The sequence below is a fragment of the Cyrtonyx montezumae genome, unplaced genomic scaffold (genome assembly GCF_038088225.1).
Source record: "Cyrtonyx montezumae isolate F1298 unplaced genomic scaffold, pur_monq_1.0 scaffold_0, whole genome shotgun sequence".
NCBI classification, from domain to species: Eukaryota; Metazoa; Chordata; class Aves; order Galliformes; family Odontophoridae; genus Cyrtonyx; species Cyrtonyx montezumae.
The window spans coordinates 30,976,797-30,991,179 of record NW_027071824.1 but is presented as its reverse complement, the minus strand read 5'-3'; the positions used below and the strand labels follow the sequence as shown (position 1 = coordinate 30,991,179).

The 14,383-nt window shown below is 34.1% G+C and overlaps 1 protein-coding gene across 6 annotated transcripts in view; it reads left to right on the top strand.

Annotated features, from left to right (window-relative positions):
* MAP3K4 (mitogen-activated protein kinase kinase kinase 4) overlaps window positions 1-14,383 on the top strand; it is a 70,363-nt gene that overhangs the window by 28,822 nt on the left and 27,158 nt on the right. For all 6 annotated transcript variants that reach the window (XM_065731214.1, XM_065731206.1, XM_065731190.1 and 3 more), the window contains exons 4-12: window positions 2,576-2,818; window positions 6,416-6,562; window positions 8,322-8,479; window positions 8,867-8,983; window positions 9,415-9,514; window positions 9,624-9,707; window positions 11,366-11,632; window positions 13,267-13,416; window positions 14,063-14,224. In XM_065731214.1, the coding sequence (XP_065587286.1) occupies window positions 2,576-2,818; window positions 6,416-6,562; window positions 8,322-8,479; window positions 8,867-8,983; window positions 9,415-9,514; window positions 9,624-9,707; window positions 11,366-11,632; window positions 13,267-13,416; window positions 14,063-14,224 (1,428 nt within the window). The remainder of the gene's footprint in view (window positions 1-2,575; window positions 2,819-6,415; window positions 6,563-8,321; window positions 8,480-8,866; window positions 8,984-9,414; window positions 9,515-9,623; window positions 9,708-11,365; window positions 11,633-13,266; window positions 13,417-14,062; window positions 14,225-14,383) is intronic.

Sequence of the window (14,383 nt, the reverse complement as noted above, 5' to 3'; positions counted from 1 at the left end):
TTGAAGATTCACAGAAATAAAACATTTAGTAATTTAACAGTGGTTGATTTGTATAAGATGTGTATGTTTAAAAAGTCAAGCTTTTCTGCTCCAAAATTAAATGAAGGCAGTGAAAAAGAAAAGCTGCTATTTGTCAGAAGTGTAGTTTCTGTCACAAAAGGTAATGTCACACTAAAATAGAAGAGAGGTTTCTGTTAGTTTTGAATTGGTAGGTCTTTGCAACTGGCAGTATTTTGAAAGTAGAGATGAATAGTTTAAAGATAATTTCATCTTCAGTATACATAAATGCTTATACAGATGGGTGTTTTTAGAGATTGTAAGGTACAAGTTTCATTCATCATAGTTGCACTTTGATATTTTAGCAAGGTTTACAAAATACAGACTGTTTTATGGAAAACCTAAATAATTTGATTCTCAAAGAGAAATGACATTGTTTACAAAATTGAAAAAGTCATTAGAACTTTATTTAAAGCCATTGCATCCTGTTTGTTGTTTATTCAGCTGTCTGCACTTTCTGATTGTATGCAGGATCTTAATAAATGGCTTGGGTTTTTTGTTTTCTGTTTTTTGTTTGTTTTAAAGAAGCATAGACACGTAAGTGTATTTAATATCGGACATGCTGAAGATTAAGATTAGTGAAGCTGCACAGTAAGAGGTTAAATGTCTAAAACTAAGACCTAATCTCATGTGCTAATGTCCTAATGTTAGGAAAAGAAATAGCACATTTATTCAATTTTGTTTCATTACTTTTATTCATATCTTAGTTCCTTAATGTTTTTATAATAGCTTGATTTTTCCAGCAGTATGCTTGCATCACTATGAGGATTGTATTTCTCAAATACTTTATTATTCTGTAATAATATTTATTATTCATAATTTATTATTAACAAAAGTCTCTTGTGTAAAAGCCTTTTGCACTTGTGCTATTCTTCGTAAGCTAGATTTATTTAAAAGAGATTTAATACAAATAAGACATTAATATACCTCTTCAGAAGCTGATGATCTAGTGTTCAGACTTCAGCTAAACTAGACGCAGAGGATATCCCCAGTCATGCACGTTTGCTATCTGCACAATGAGCTAGTGGTTTATAAACCACATGAGAATCTGCAGCTCATAACATTTTGTTCTAACATCAGACTGTAATGAGTATGCTATCCCATCCTCCATGCCAATTGAGAAGTTAAATTGAAAAAATAAATACACTAAAAAACGGACTTTGTCTGTACCTGTAATTCTGTGCGGCTCTTCTGAGAAAGCTGAGCTCATGCAATACTTTAGGCATAAATGTAAAAAAAATATAAGTAATAAGTCTAATAAACTTTTTATTAGATTTGGAGCTTTAAAATGACTTAAACTTTTTATCTTTGTAGGCCTCACTGATCACTCACTCGATCTAATCTTATTTCTGATGTTTTCCTTTCCTTTGAAGTGATGTTTTTTAATTTAGCATTAGATAAATACCTAGAAAATGCTAATTGTATCAAATATACGAATAAAAGGTATTCATACTTAGCAGCTATGAAATGAGTGATAATTGTGATAAAATTGACTTAATCTTAAAGAAATCTTATGTTATGTATGATGTGTTATCATATGTTGAGATACACATTTTCATCCTAGATTAAAACTCACAATGATTACATGTGCAGTTTTCTAGAATATTATCAGAAGACATGTAGCTTAGATATCTAGAGTATACAGACCAGATTTTTTCAGTTATTTTCTCTGATAAGAATGTCATTTCATTTCAACGTATTTTTCATTTAAATGTAAAATATGTTTAATAATGGAAAAAAGCGGCTTGATCTTTTTTTCATTTTTTAAATTTCATTTTTAATTTCACATATCTACCAAAATTCAGTGTATTATTTTGTAAGTTTTATTCAGCTTAGCTAATGATGCTTCTATGAACACTACATTACTTTATAATGTGAAGTTTATAAAAAACAGTTGGAAAACAAAATTTGTAGATGTTCTGTATATTGAAAAATGAATGATATTACTTGCCTGACCTAACCAAGTGCTAACTTGTTTCTTAATTTGTAGTCATTAGTGCAAAACCTTTTAATTTTTTTATTATTATTTTTAGTATATTGAGAAAATTTCAAGTATTGTTCATTCATAAGGAATTGAGTATATATGTTCCTATATCATATTAGGATTAATTGCTGTGTTTGTGATAACCTCAAAAGTCAATTTCTTTCTGTAGTGTAGTGAAGTGATTTTTGATCTTTAATCAGTGATTCAATTATTTTAAATCAGAAATAAAAAGTAAAAAATTGTATTGTTCACTCCCAAGGGTGCATTTGTGTTAATCTCAGTACAGTGATCCTAAAATAAATAAATAATAGTGTTAGCTTTAAAAAGAACAAGACTACAAAATACCCCCACCACCTAAAGAGAAAATAAAAATAGAATTGAAACTTCTGTGGTTGTCTTGCCAATTAATTAATAGACAGCTGTCATAGAACCTCACCTTTTAGAAAATACCCTTTTTTAGTATGCTGCTTTAATCAGACCCTAAATCTTAAAGAATTTGGGGATCCTTTTTATGATACCTATTTCTTGTTACAGTTTTCAGAATGTCCAGATCCCATGTTGTGTTCAGATTATGTGCAGTTATTAAATTCTCCACCTTGCTGTGAGCAAAAATGCAGTGCTGTATCATGGGAAGAGCTGAAATCCATGGATTTGCCATCTTTTGAACCTGCATTCTTGGTCCTTTGCCGAGTCCTGCTCAATGTTATCCATGAATGTCTCAAACTAAGGTTGGAACAAAGACCTGCTGGAGAACCATCTCTTTTGAGTATTAAACAGGTTTGCTTCAAAAATATATATATATATATATTCTGTTTGAAATTACTTTGTCTCTTTTGTTTTAAAAAGGTCATTTGTTTAAAGAAGATTTGTTTATGATATGAGGGTATATAATCATGTAATAATTTCTATAAATTGTCTTTATTTTGTATGGAGATGTGGTTTTTGCGTGGTAAACAACTGGTTATGTATACCTCTCTGATTTAGACTTCCAGGAATCAAAACTGGTGATTAAAGAATTATCTGCCAGCGAAGGTAAATAGTGTTTGTTGCATTTGCATTACAAGCTATGTGATCTTGTCCAGCTCACTTATCTGTACATGGATTTGCTAGGCAGAGTAACCAGTTTTATGGGAATAGATTTAAGGGTTTGTATATTTGTTATGTATTTCATTTGATCCTTTTTTCTTTGTGCATGTAAGACCTCTACCAGTATGGTGTGGACACATAGTCTGAAGTTGACTAAGAGGAAAAACCAAATGGAAAACAATGCTTACTGTGCAATATTTTTTTTCAATATAAGTATCTGATCTAATCACCCAAGTCCTGTCACAAGTTGAGAGTTTTCCATGAGGATTTCTCTTATGGTAGTCATCTCATATAAGAAAGGATGTTCAGATAGTATCAGTATGTCTTGAACTTGGCTTAGATCTAAACTTATGTCCCAGCTCCCTGGTGAATATAACCAGAATACATCTCTGTCAGGTGGTCTGTCAGGGTAAAACTTTTAAATATGTTGTCTATTTGAGTATAATTTCACATTCCAGTTATCCAGTACTCAAAAATCAATTGCTAACGTACTTTATGGTCCTAAGCAGATAAGTTTCTGACAAGTGTTTTAGTGAGGGACTAAAAATTTTAGTCTTAATGGTCATATTTATAGAATAGTATGCTGTAGTATAAGGTGCAGTTCTTTCCCAGAGACATTATATTTTTTGCCCTTGTGTTACATTGATGTACTTTGACTTGTGCAAAAATAACCATTTCTTCCTGGAAAACAAAATATTTGTTACGGACTATTTTGATTGTATATACTGTCTCACTAATTACATTGAAAAAAGGAATTTTACTGAGCAAATGCTTACTATCCCTCACAGTATTCAGTAGTTCAAGATGGTTCTCATCTTTCTTGAGTTTGTTAGGAGAAGTGGATTTACTGTCGTAAAAGCTTTTTCCTTACAGAAAATTCCGTGGAGAAATTAGATTGGTGCACCTGAAGATTATTTCCTGATTATAGGATACTGTATTAGAAGAGTGCAGTTTACATACTTCATTCTTCTTCAAGATCTGTTAGATCTGTAACCAGAAGCACTGTAGCACACCTAAGTTGATGCAGGTGCTGATTTCTGCCTTAGGAATTCTGTTATTCACGCACTTGTTAACAAGGCAGTATTTGAACATATGTTTTAACAATTAAAGAAGGCAGTCAAAGGATTTGTGTTTGGATGGTAAAGACAGTATCTATCAGCACTCTATCTGGGATAGCCTTAGCAGCACTTGTTGCTTCCTGAAATGTTTGGGTTATGAGTCCTTGATGTCAGCTGACAGCGTTTTGCATATTGGTTGTTACCGTCACGTAGCACACATTACTCTTCAGTAGCCTGACCTGGCTCTGAAGAGAGAAGTTGCAGCTACATGGTTGTCTACTAAGTGGCTGATTCCTTCTGGAGCAGAGCCACAACGTACTGACTAGCTGACTGGTTCTGCTTGAGTGGATTTTATGTATTGGGTATAATTACAGGTCGTTTGGAGCAGATGTTGATGTAAGTTTTGAAAATATAAAATGGAGAAATTTAAATTTTGGGGGACAGATAATAAATTTGTAGGTCAAGTAAATACGTAGAAAAACAAGATAAAATTGTTTGTTCTAAACTACGGTACTGCAGAGGCTCTGTGACCCATCCCACTTCCTCTGCAGGAAAGGTCTTCTACGAGCACACTAAACAAAAATTGACTTATCAAACAAACCAATAATGGTAATATTTTTCCTTTTATTGACCATGTTTTTGAATTTTTTATTGCCTTGTAAGTCTCTATTCCTAAAGCTGACATTTAAAATTAGAATTACATATTTTTAGCTGGTTTACTTTTTTTTTTTTTTTTTTGTAAATCCTATGCTCTGTTATTGGATAACACTATACCTTACTGTGTGGGCAGTACTATTTGAACAAGAAATCTCTTTTTTATAGAATTTATCTTGAAATAAACAAGTAATCCTCTGCAAGGTTTAGAAGTACTTTTTTAGTATCTGTAAAGTACACCATAATATGAAGTAGAGTATTAGGGACAAGTGGTACTGCCGAGTCCCACCTGTCTCTCTGAATAACGGGTTGATCGTTAGATACCAATCGTAAGTTCTTTGAACAAATGACGTTTTCCTTTATGGGTCCAAGGGCAGAATGAAACAATAAATTAGCACCGTGTGTACCGTATGTGATTGAGTGGAGAGTGCAGAACACATGTTCATTTTTAAATAAGACACACTGGGGATATATATGTCCAGTTTTTACATTTCCACATTACTGTGGGTTTTCCCTTTTTTTTTTTTTTTTTTTTCTTGAACTGTTAACAAATCGTGGATTGAGTTTAGAAAGCTACCATTGTTTTTCCCCTGCACGCTGAGAGGACGCAGTGTAGTGTGTTTTGGCCTGTAAAAGATTAAAAAAAAATCTTGCAATATTGTGGCTGTGGGTTTTGTGCTTTCATGCCATTGTTCTTTCTCATATATTGAGAAAGTGATATTTTCTTTTGCCAGGACGGCCATTACAAAGGAATTCAGAGAGGTTAATCAGCCAACAGCTTCATCCCTTCTTACCACCCAAATGAACCCTTCTCTTCCCTCTTTTGATCTCAGACTCTTAATTCAATGAATTTGGTGCTCAAAAAAGGTGGGGATGTCAGACCTGGAGACTAATGAATAATTTCAAATAGTACACATGTAGCTCTGGAAGGGATTTTGAGAGAAGCAATTGCTAGTGCAGGTTTGAAATCTATTGTGTTATGCACTCCTGTGTTTCTTTAAACAAATAAAAGCTGTAAGCTTTCAAATAAGGATGACCAATGTTTGGCCAAAAGCAAACATGTATTTGCCTGATAGTAGCCATTTCCAGTGAAACAGCAAAAGGGAGTACCAAATTCTTTTCTAGTACAGTTTTTGGAGTTGTGGGCACCCAACCAATAAATTGAAAATCAAATTTGTGTAGTAACATATTTATTATAAATCTCCAAGTGTCTGTCAGATACACTGCATATTATTCCTGACTTGCTTCTGTTTAAAGTGACATTTGGTCGCTGTGAGACCTCTTGCCCAATTCCAAATTTTTGATCTATCCAACAAGGTGTTTATTGTGGCCCTGGGTGGAAAGCAGAGTATGAAATGTGAGCTCCCATCTCCATTTACAGTTATGTGGCAAATGACTCGATGGCAGTTGGATAATCCTGGAGACGCACAGAGTGACCTGCATTCGTTTCTAAAAGCATTTAGTTCATCACTGAGCAATTTCTAAGACAAAAATTTGACAAAAGTTTTTCATATCCTGGAGACAATTTAAGAGTAGTATCTTGACTGACTCCAGTTTTTGGGTTTTTCTTTTGCAGCTAGTGAGAGAGTGTAAGGAGGTTCTGAAAGGTGGCCTGTTAATGAAGCAATATTACCAGTTTATGTTGCGTGAGGTGTTAGATGACTTGCAAAAGATTGATTGCAACATTGATGCTTTTGAAGAGGACCTGCATAAAATGCTAATGGTAAGCTTCAAACAAGGGAAGGCATTTGGAGTTCTAAGAGTACTGATCTGAATAATACTCATAGATGTGTATGTTCCTGCTAGATAAAGATATTGCTAGTCTGTTGTTGTTCTGCTGCATTAATATAATGTTATTCTTTTACTCTTCTATCTTGTAAAGGTAATATAATAGCCATTGCCATTTAAAGTAAACTAATGTACAAAAAAGCCCCCGTAATTCTGGACTGTGAAACAGTAGATCTGTGCATACAAGCTTACAAGATTACTTACTTCAAACAAAATCCTTCATAAATTGACCTGCTAATTGCACACAATTTTTTAAATGTTTAATAATCTTTTAGTAGTGAATAAAAAAATAGATTGTTTGACTAACATTGTGTATTCATACTTTAATACCTTACATTCATCCACAAAAGGTGCCTTATTTTTAATTTGTGTTCATTACTGTAATAAGTGAAGCACAAAAGTATTTTCAAGGTAAGTGCTTTACTTCTGAATAATCCTAAATGAAATATTTCTATCAAGTAAATTTAATTTTAATTTCTGTTCCTTTAGATGTGGCTTATTTTTTATTACAAGGTATGTGGGCTTAGTCCTCGTTGTTCTGGAGGGAAAAAAAAGCTAAATGGAGAATAATGAGATGTACTTCAGTACCTTATTTACTAGTGTTTTATCAGCGGAGCTGTTGGTAATATCGGTTGTTGAGGATACATAATGTTTTCCTGTTACCTGCTTTTTGTTGCCTATAATGGGAAAATACACTGTTACACCTGAAGTTTCTTATGCAGCATGTCTGCCTTTATTGCCGTCTGAAATTTCAAGAAACTTATAGCAGAAATGACCTGTCAAGGAAGAAGGAAAATGATTCATCTTGTCTGTTTTGAAATTCCTTACTTATTTTGTTAGGTAGCTGTAGTGTTTTTGTGCAGTGAGGCAAGAGCTCGAACTTCGACAGCAGTTTTAATTGTATAACAATCTTGCTTTTTATAAGTTGTGAAAGGGATGGTGTCAGGACTGTGCAAGCTGGAATAATTTTATCAGAATTCAAAAAAGCACCACAATGTCTGCCCACCCTTGAGTAGAGTTTTAGGATTTTCCATAACTTGTTATTATAACACTGTGATCTGAAAATACCTGAAACCATTAGGAACATTTATCCATTCCTTATGGAGAACAATCATTGATTTTTATGGATTATCCAACCAAAACATATAGTTAAATGGTTGCTTGTTTTAATTTTTTTTTTTTTTTGCATTCAGTATGGGTAAATGTTTGAAGAATTGTACTTACCTGGATTTTTTCTTAGTTTAAAACTGTAATAATGAAAAAAAGATGAGAAGTAAGGGTCAATATAAAGGGATATAAGATATAACATGGAATCTGAGAGGCTTGTTCTCTGTGCTTAACTATACCAGGAGTACGGATCCAAATCTTTTGGAATAATCCAGTTAATTTAAGATTTAAACGTATTTTTTTCAGTGATTCTGCTTTAAATAACTCTAGCTACAGTGTGTATTCCCAATATGGTGGTGGGCAGCAGCATAGCAAGTAAGGTGGTGATACTACAAGCATTTTCAGAAAAGTACTGTGGAGAGCATACTTCAGTACCACTTTCTGTTTCCCAAGTTATACTTTTCTCCATCTTTGTGGAAACACATAGCTCCTTTTCATTGATAGCAAACAAAACATGTAGAAGTGTTTTCTACAAATTGTTTAATTTGTTAAAACCATTTGTTTAAATGATCTCTTTCCATGTGCAGGTTTACTTTGATTATATGCGAAGCTGGATCCAAATGCTACAGCAGTTACCTCAAGCATCTCATAGTTTAAAAAATCTCCTAGAGGAAGAATGGAACTTCACCAAAGAAATAACTCCTTATATAAGAGGAGGAGAAGCTCAAGCTGGAAAACTATTTTGGTAAGTTTTAATTACTCTGTTTATGATGCCAATGTGTACCAGTTTTTTATGCAAGTTAATACTTGTTCGGAGTTCCTAGACTGGGCTTCTTAAGGCTCCAGTAAGCAGCCTTTCAGTTGACTATTGTTGCAATGGGTGTAGCTACAGGATCCAGTAAGTGCAGATTGCTCTTACTCTAGCTATATAACTGGAATGACTACTAACACGGAAAGTCCCTGTTCCTGCTATCCCTGCACACATAGAGTAACAAAGGGCCCCCAAGATGCTGCTTGTTTCTGCAGACAGACTTGGCAACGCAGCTCTCTTGCATTGGACAGAGTAGGACAAAGTTTAAGGTGCCATTCTACCCTGAATAAGACTGAAGTTCCACCATTTCTGTTGCTACAGTGATATTGCAGGAATGCTGCTGAAATCTACAGGAATATTTTTAGATTCTGGACTACAAGACAGTTGTGATGAATTTTGGGCCAGTGCCGATGACAGTACTGCATCAGATGAAATAAGGTATTAAGCCCTTTGGCTTAATAATGATAATAAGCACACTTGTGTTTCTTTACCCCCTGACAGGTACATACTGCATTTTAATTCTTAGAATGAAAACTTAGTTAATGTGACAGTCCATGGATTTTTATTTTTTTTGCTGATGTTTCTGTATGTAGTAGTATCAAATCATTCTATAGAAACCTAATAACCTTCTTTTAATTCAGGGTGTCAGAAATTGTTATCTAACATTCTTTAAATTCCCTTTTTATATCCTTAACAAAAATCTTCTTGAACACATTCAATTGAATTTTAATCATCTGCTTATAAATATATATATATTTTTTTCCTATGCTCTTTCTATTGCTAGACAAATTAAAAAATCTTCTAATAGCTGTGTAAATTTTAACATGATTTACTAAAGCACTGTCACACCATTCCTACCAATGTTTCAGGAGGTCTGTCATAGAGACCAGCCGAGCACTCAAAGAACTGTTTCATGAAGCTAGAGAAAGGGCCTCCAAGGCTCTTGGATTTGCTAAAATGCTGAGGAAGGTAAGTTAACAGTCGAGTTTCATGTGATTTACTCATGTTCACTGTTACTTATATGCTTTAAATAAATTTAGTTTGAAAGTATATTCTTTTGTTTTGATGTTGCTTTCAGGACCTCGAAATAGCAGCAGAGTTTGCATTGTCAGCGCCTGTCCGAGATCTTCTGAATGCTCTGAAAACAAAAGAGTATGTGAAGGTAATTCAGTTTAAAAACATGAAATTAGTGTGGGGATGCTAAGCAAAATACCAAAGGATATTTGTGCTAATATTTTCAGTTTTTTAATGTCACCTGTGTATCTCAACATTTAATATGTCATGTATTTAATACTGAATAGTGGCAGTAGAATTATTTTCTTTGTCATTGTGTGAGAATGATAAGTTATCTTTTAGGAAATCAGAGTTTAATTCCTTGTCAGTCCAAAGATTTTTGATTTAGGAAATGCAGCATCGTTGCAGTAGCACTTCCCCATTTTGAGAGAGAGGAATAATAACACTGAATAAGGACGGGGCATACAGTGATGGGTTGATGATTGGACTAGATGATCGTAGTGGTCTTCTCCAACCTTAATGATTCTAGGATTCAATTAACTGTCTCTAGAAAACTTTCACAGCAAAATTAAATTAACTCTGTGGGGCACAGGTGCCTAATACTTACTGCATTTTAAACTCCCACACAAATGGCTTAATTCCTAGGTCATCTAGTCTTAATTGTAATTTGAATTTAAATAAATCAACTGTTTCCATGGAGTATATTTATTTGGATCTGCTGCACTATTTTTTTTGTCCTCGTATGTGTTTAAGTACGTAATCTCTTAATCGGATACCAGTTGACTAACTTTTGTGTGGGAAGTTTCCTGTTAGATTTAAATGAGTGATCCCTAAAAAAGGGAGACATTGGTTTGAAGGAAGACAGACAAGTTCATAGGAGAGAAGCATGCCAAGTGTTGTTAAATATGTGGATAAAACCATTTTGGACCAGATGACCTTTAGAACTCTTTTTCAGCCTAAGCTGCAATCTATTAAAAAAAACCAAACCAAACAACCAAAACAAACAAAAAAAAAAAATAGAACAAAAAAAACCCAAAACGTGTTTTAGCAGAACTCTAGCCTGTGAATTGTTTTAAAGTGAAAGAGTAGTCAGGGAAATTTTCAATTTATGTTTACTTTTAAAAAATACTGTTTTCTAGTCATGCTGCTGCTCTAAGGCACAGTACTGGATGACTTTAAAGGGCAGTATTGTTGTTCTTATGCATGTTGTTGAAGAAAAAGTTGAGTCTTGACTTTGAAAAGTTTGTTTGAGCATGTGGGTTAAGTAATCTATTGTGAAGTGTTAAGATCTATCTGTCTTTATATATACCCTCTCCCCTTTTTTAAGTTTCTCAAGAAGACGCGTATTTTGGTGATTAACACTTCATATACTGGCCCTCTAGCATTGTGTAGGGAGTTGAATTTTATAAAAACCTTTTCAGTCAGATGCACTTTAGTTTTGGGAAACTATTTTAGATTTCATTAACAGTATTACAGTTTTTATTTTGAACTATGGACGATAGTGATTTTGCTGGGAAATATATCTGCCTTATGGTAAAAATGCTGAGTACATTGTTTTGTCTTAGCTTGATGGCATCCAACTCTGAAAAGAAAGAACTAAACTTTGTCATTTACCTTATGACAGATCACAGAAATGAACTATTTTGCTGTTTTCACAGTCCGATTCTGATTCATGGCTTGGTTAAAAATATTGCTTCAGCATGTATATTGTACAGCTACTTGAGATAATTTGTTTAAGAAAAATTGAGATTTTACTTATCTTGAAAATGAAATTCATTCATTCGGTCTTATTTTATTTTCACACAGGTACAAATCCCTGGAGTCGAGAATTTACAAGTATTTGTCCCAAATAGTATTGCAGGTGAAAAGTCTGTGATTTTGCAGCTCCTAAATGCAGCTGCTGGGAAAGATTGCTCAAAAGATTCAGATGAGGTTGCATACGAGGCCTATTTAATAATGACCAAACACAGTGACAAAGACTGTGAATTAGGTGACATGTGGAGCACATGGGAGGGCCAACCAGTCAAAGTAGTGCCACAAGTGGAAACTGTTGATACACTGCGAAGCATGCAGGTGAGTTGCTTCTTGTTTTTCTTTTTGTGTGTGATCTCCACACTTTTTTGAAGACTTCTCATTTCGGATTAACCAAAGCGATTAAAGTGAGATATGCATAGTAATTTAAATTATGGCCTAAGATTGATTCTTAGCTGTGTTAGTAGACTACTGAATTTTAATGTTTCTTAAAAGTATTACTCCCTACTGTGTACATTTTCCAGGGATAGATATTTGTAGTAAGATATTTTAAATGCCTTATTTGGTGTTCAGATGGGTAGAACTTGGTGTTTTATCAAGAACTCACCAATCTTCAAAAATGTAGGTCAGCTGTGTGCTTTCCTCGCACTGACGCATGAAACAAATTAGTTTCAATCTTGAATGAATTGTGACATTTGAAGTAAAATTTCTGTGTAATTACTGGGTGTTCAGCAGCTCTTCAGAAAGAAGTATTTCCAGTCATACTTCCCTTCATTCCAAGCCAATGGGAGTTCCTGCCAGTAGTTCTGCTGTGCTATAGTATCTGAGCCAGCTGCAACTCCCTGCCCATCCTGTTCTCATGCCCTCATGTTAGGCTAAGTGAATTTTCCTTCTGCTATGTCATGCAGTTCCTTGGATCCCTACCATAAATGGTCTCTCCTGTCTACAAATAGAGAGACTTTCTGTATCACCGGGTATGGCCAGAGATGTTCTGAGGGCCTCCAGCAACTACGGGCAGTTGAAAATAGCACTCCTGTACATAGGCACTGATTATTTGCCAGCAAGACTGAACAATAAAATAAGGGCTATTAATTGAGGTTTTAGGATTTCTTTGGACTTCTAGTAAAGATAACATTTCATTCAGTACGTGAGAACATCTTACAGAAGATGGAATTTAGTTTGCAAATGGCATCCTATCTGACTTGGATAATATAACATAGATGCATTTATGTTTCTGTCTGTGTATATATATGTATATACTGAAAATTTCAGAGGTAACAGGTTCTTTAGAAAGCTTGTGTCCTGTGTTGTAAGTAGCATTTTGTAACATTTTTCAGCTCCCTTTTCTGTATTTTGAAATTGACCATGTAGGATATCAACCACAGTACTACGGCAAAGATATTGCTGTTTGTTGTTCTATGCACCTTTATAGAAGTCTGTAATATCAGAGAACTAGTTTTCCAAACATACTCTTATGTTTTAGTAATTTTTAAAGTCTGAGCAAACACTGTGGGTTAAATCAGTGTTTTTTGCAGTTCCCCTCAAATATATTACCTCACTTGGATAAAATCTGCTTATTTATGATGATTGTTACCTCTGTCTGCTTGAAGGAAACGTAATTGTTATACTTAGATATTGCCTTTGCATAACTATTCTGAAGATAATTTTTAACATAGTGTTTCCCAATTTTCAAAAAGTTCATCACCTTTTCTGAAATGCAGTATATTCCCCTTGAAATCTTCTTGTGGCATTTAACCTTATAGGCTTCTGCTTGTAAGATGAGCATTTGTCAAGTTCTGTTGCCAGCATTAAGCTTTTCTGTGTGAATTAAGAATTTTGATGAGTAGCAAAGAGAGAAACCATATAGTATGTTAAAATTCCAAAAATTTCAAGTTGGAATTTGCCAGAGGGGAAGTTTGTTTTTTATAAGGACTAGTGATATCTCATATTCCTAGGTTGACAACCTGCTTCTCGTAGTCATTCAGTCTGCCCACCTTGTGAGTCAGCGAAAAGCTTTCCAACAGTCTATAGAAGGGCTTATATCACTCCACCAGGAACAGACATCCAGCCAGCCAGTCATTGCCAAAGCTCTGCAGCAACTAAAGGTAAGCAGTTTTCCAGATTATCTCAGTAAAAATGATTTTACGTTGATCACTAATGAGTAGAGATGTGTAAGAAGATTCGATTGCAGTGCTAATGACATTCTGGAACTGTAATTTGTGCAAGATCGTTGGATCATTTTATTTTCAGTACAGTCTTCATTCTGTTTTTGCTAAGGATGTGTGAGTATAATTTTGAACAATATTAGTATAAGCATTTTTATATTAGTCATGCAGGAAACAAGTCTGTAATGCAATAGGGATATAGTAACAGAAAAAATAACATCTTTGTTTGGGAGGATTGTTGAAGGAAAATGTTTGATTTGGTAAAAATAAATTCCATCAAAATCCATAATCTGTAAGAAATGACTTTTTTTTCTTGTATTTGGAGAGGATGACTGCTTGTGATCTTGTTGAGGTATAGATGAGTAGATCTCTCTGTTTATTTTTTTCTCTGTTTGAAATTGCAATACTGCATTTAGTTGTACGACTTCCTTAGTGCAAGTTCTGTATAAAGTATTTGTTCTTCTGAGACTGAATGAATTGTTGTGACATTGAAGTACACATGCATTTAAAATAATATAATTGTCAGATGTTTGCCTTAATCTACTCAACAATAGAATATAAATGATAATGTGCTGTTGTTGTTTAGAATGATGCATTGCAGCTATGCAATAAGATAAGCAGTGCCATTGACAGAGTTGATCATATGTTCACGTCTGAGTTTGATGCTGAAGTTGATGAATCTGAATCTGCAACTTTGCAGCAATACTACCGGGAGGCCATGATTCAGGCTTACAATTTTGGGTTTGAGGTAAGGAAATAATTATTGTCAGTAATGACAATATGTTCTGTGGAATTGACAGGAACCTAACAGAACACTTCAGAACTGTGAATGAAAAAGAACAGTGAGATAATACAGACTCTAATTAGTAATGTATGAAACTCTACAAAGTGTTAAGAACTTGCTAAA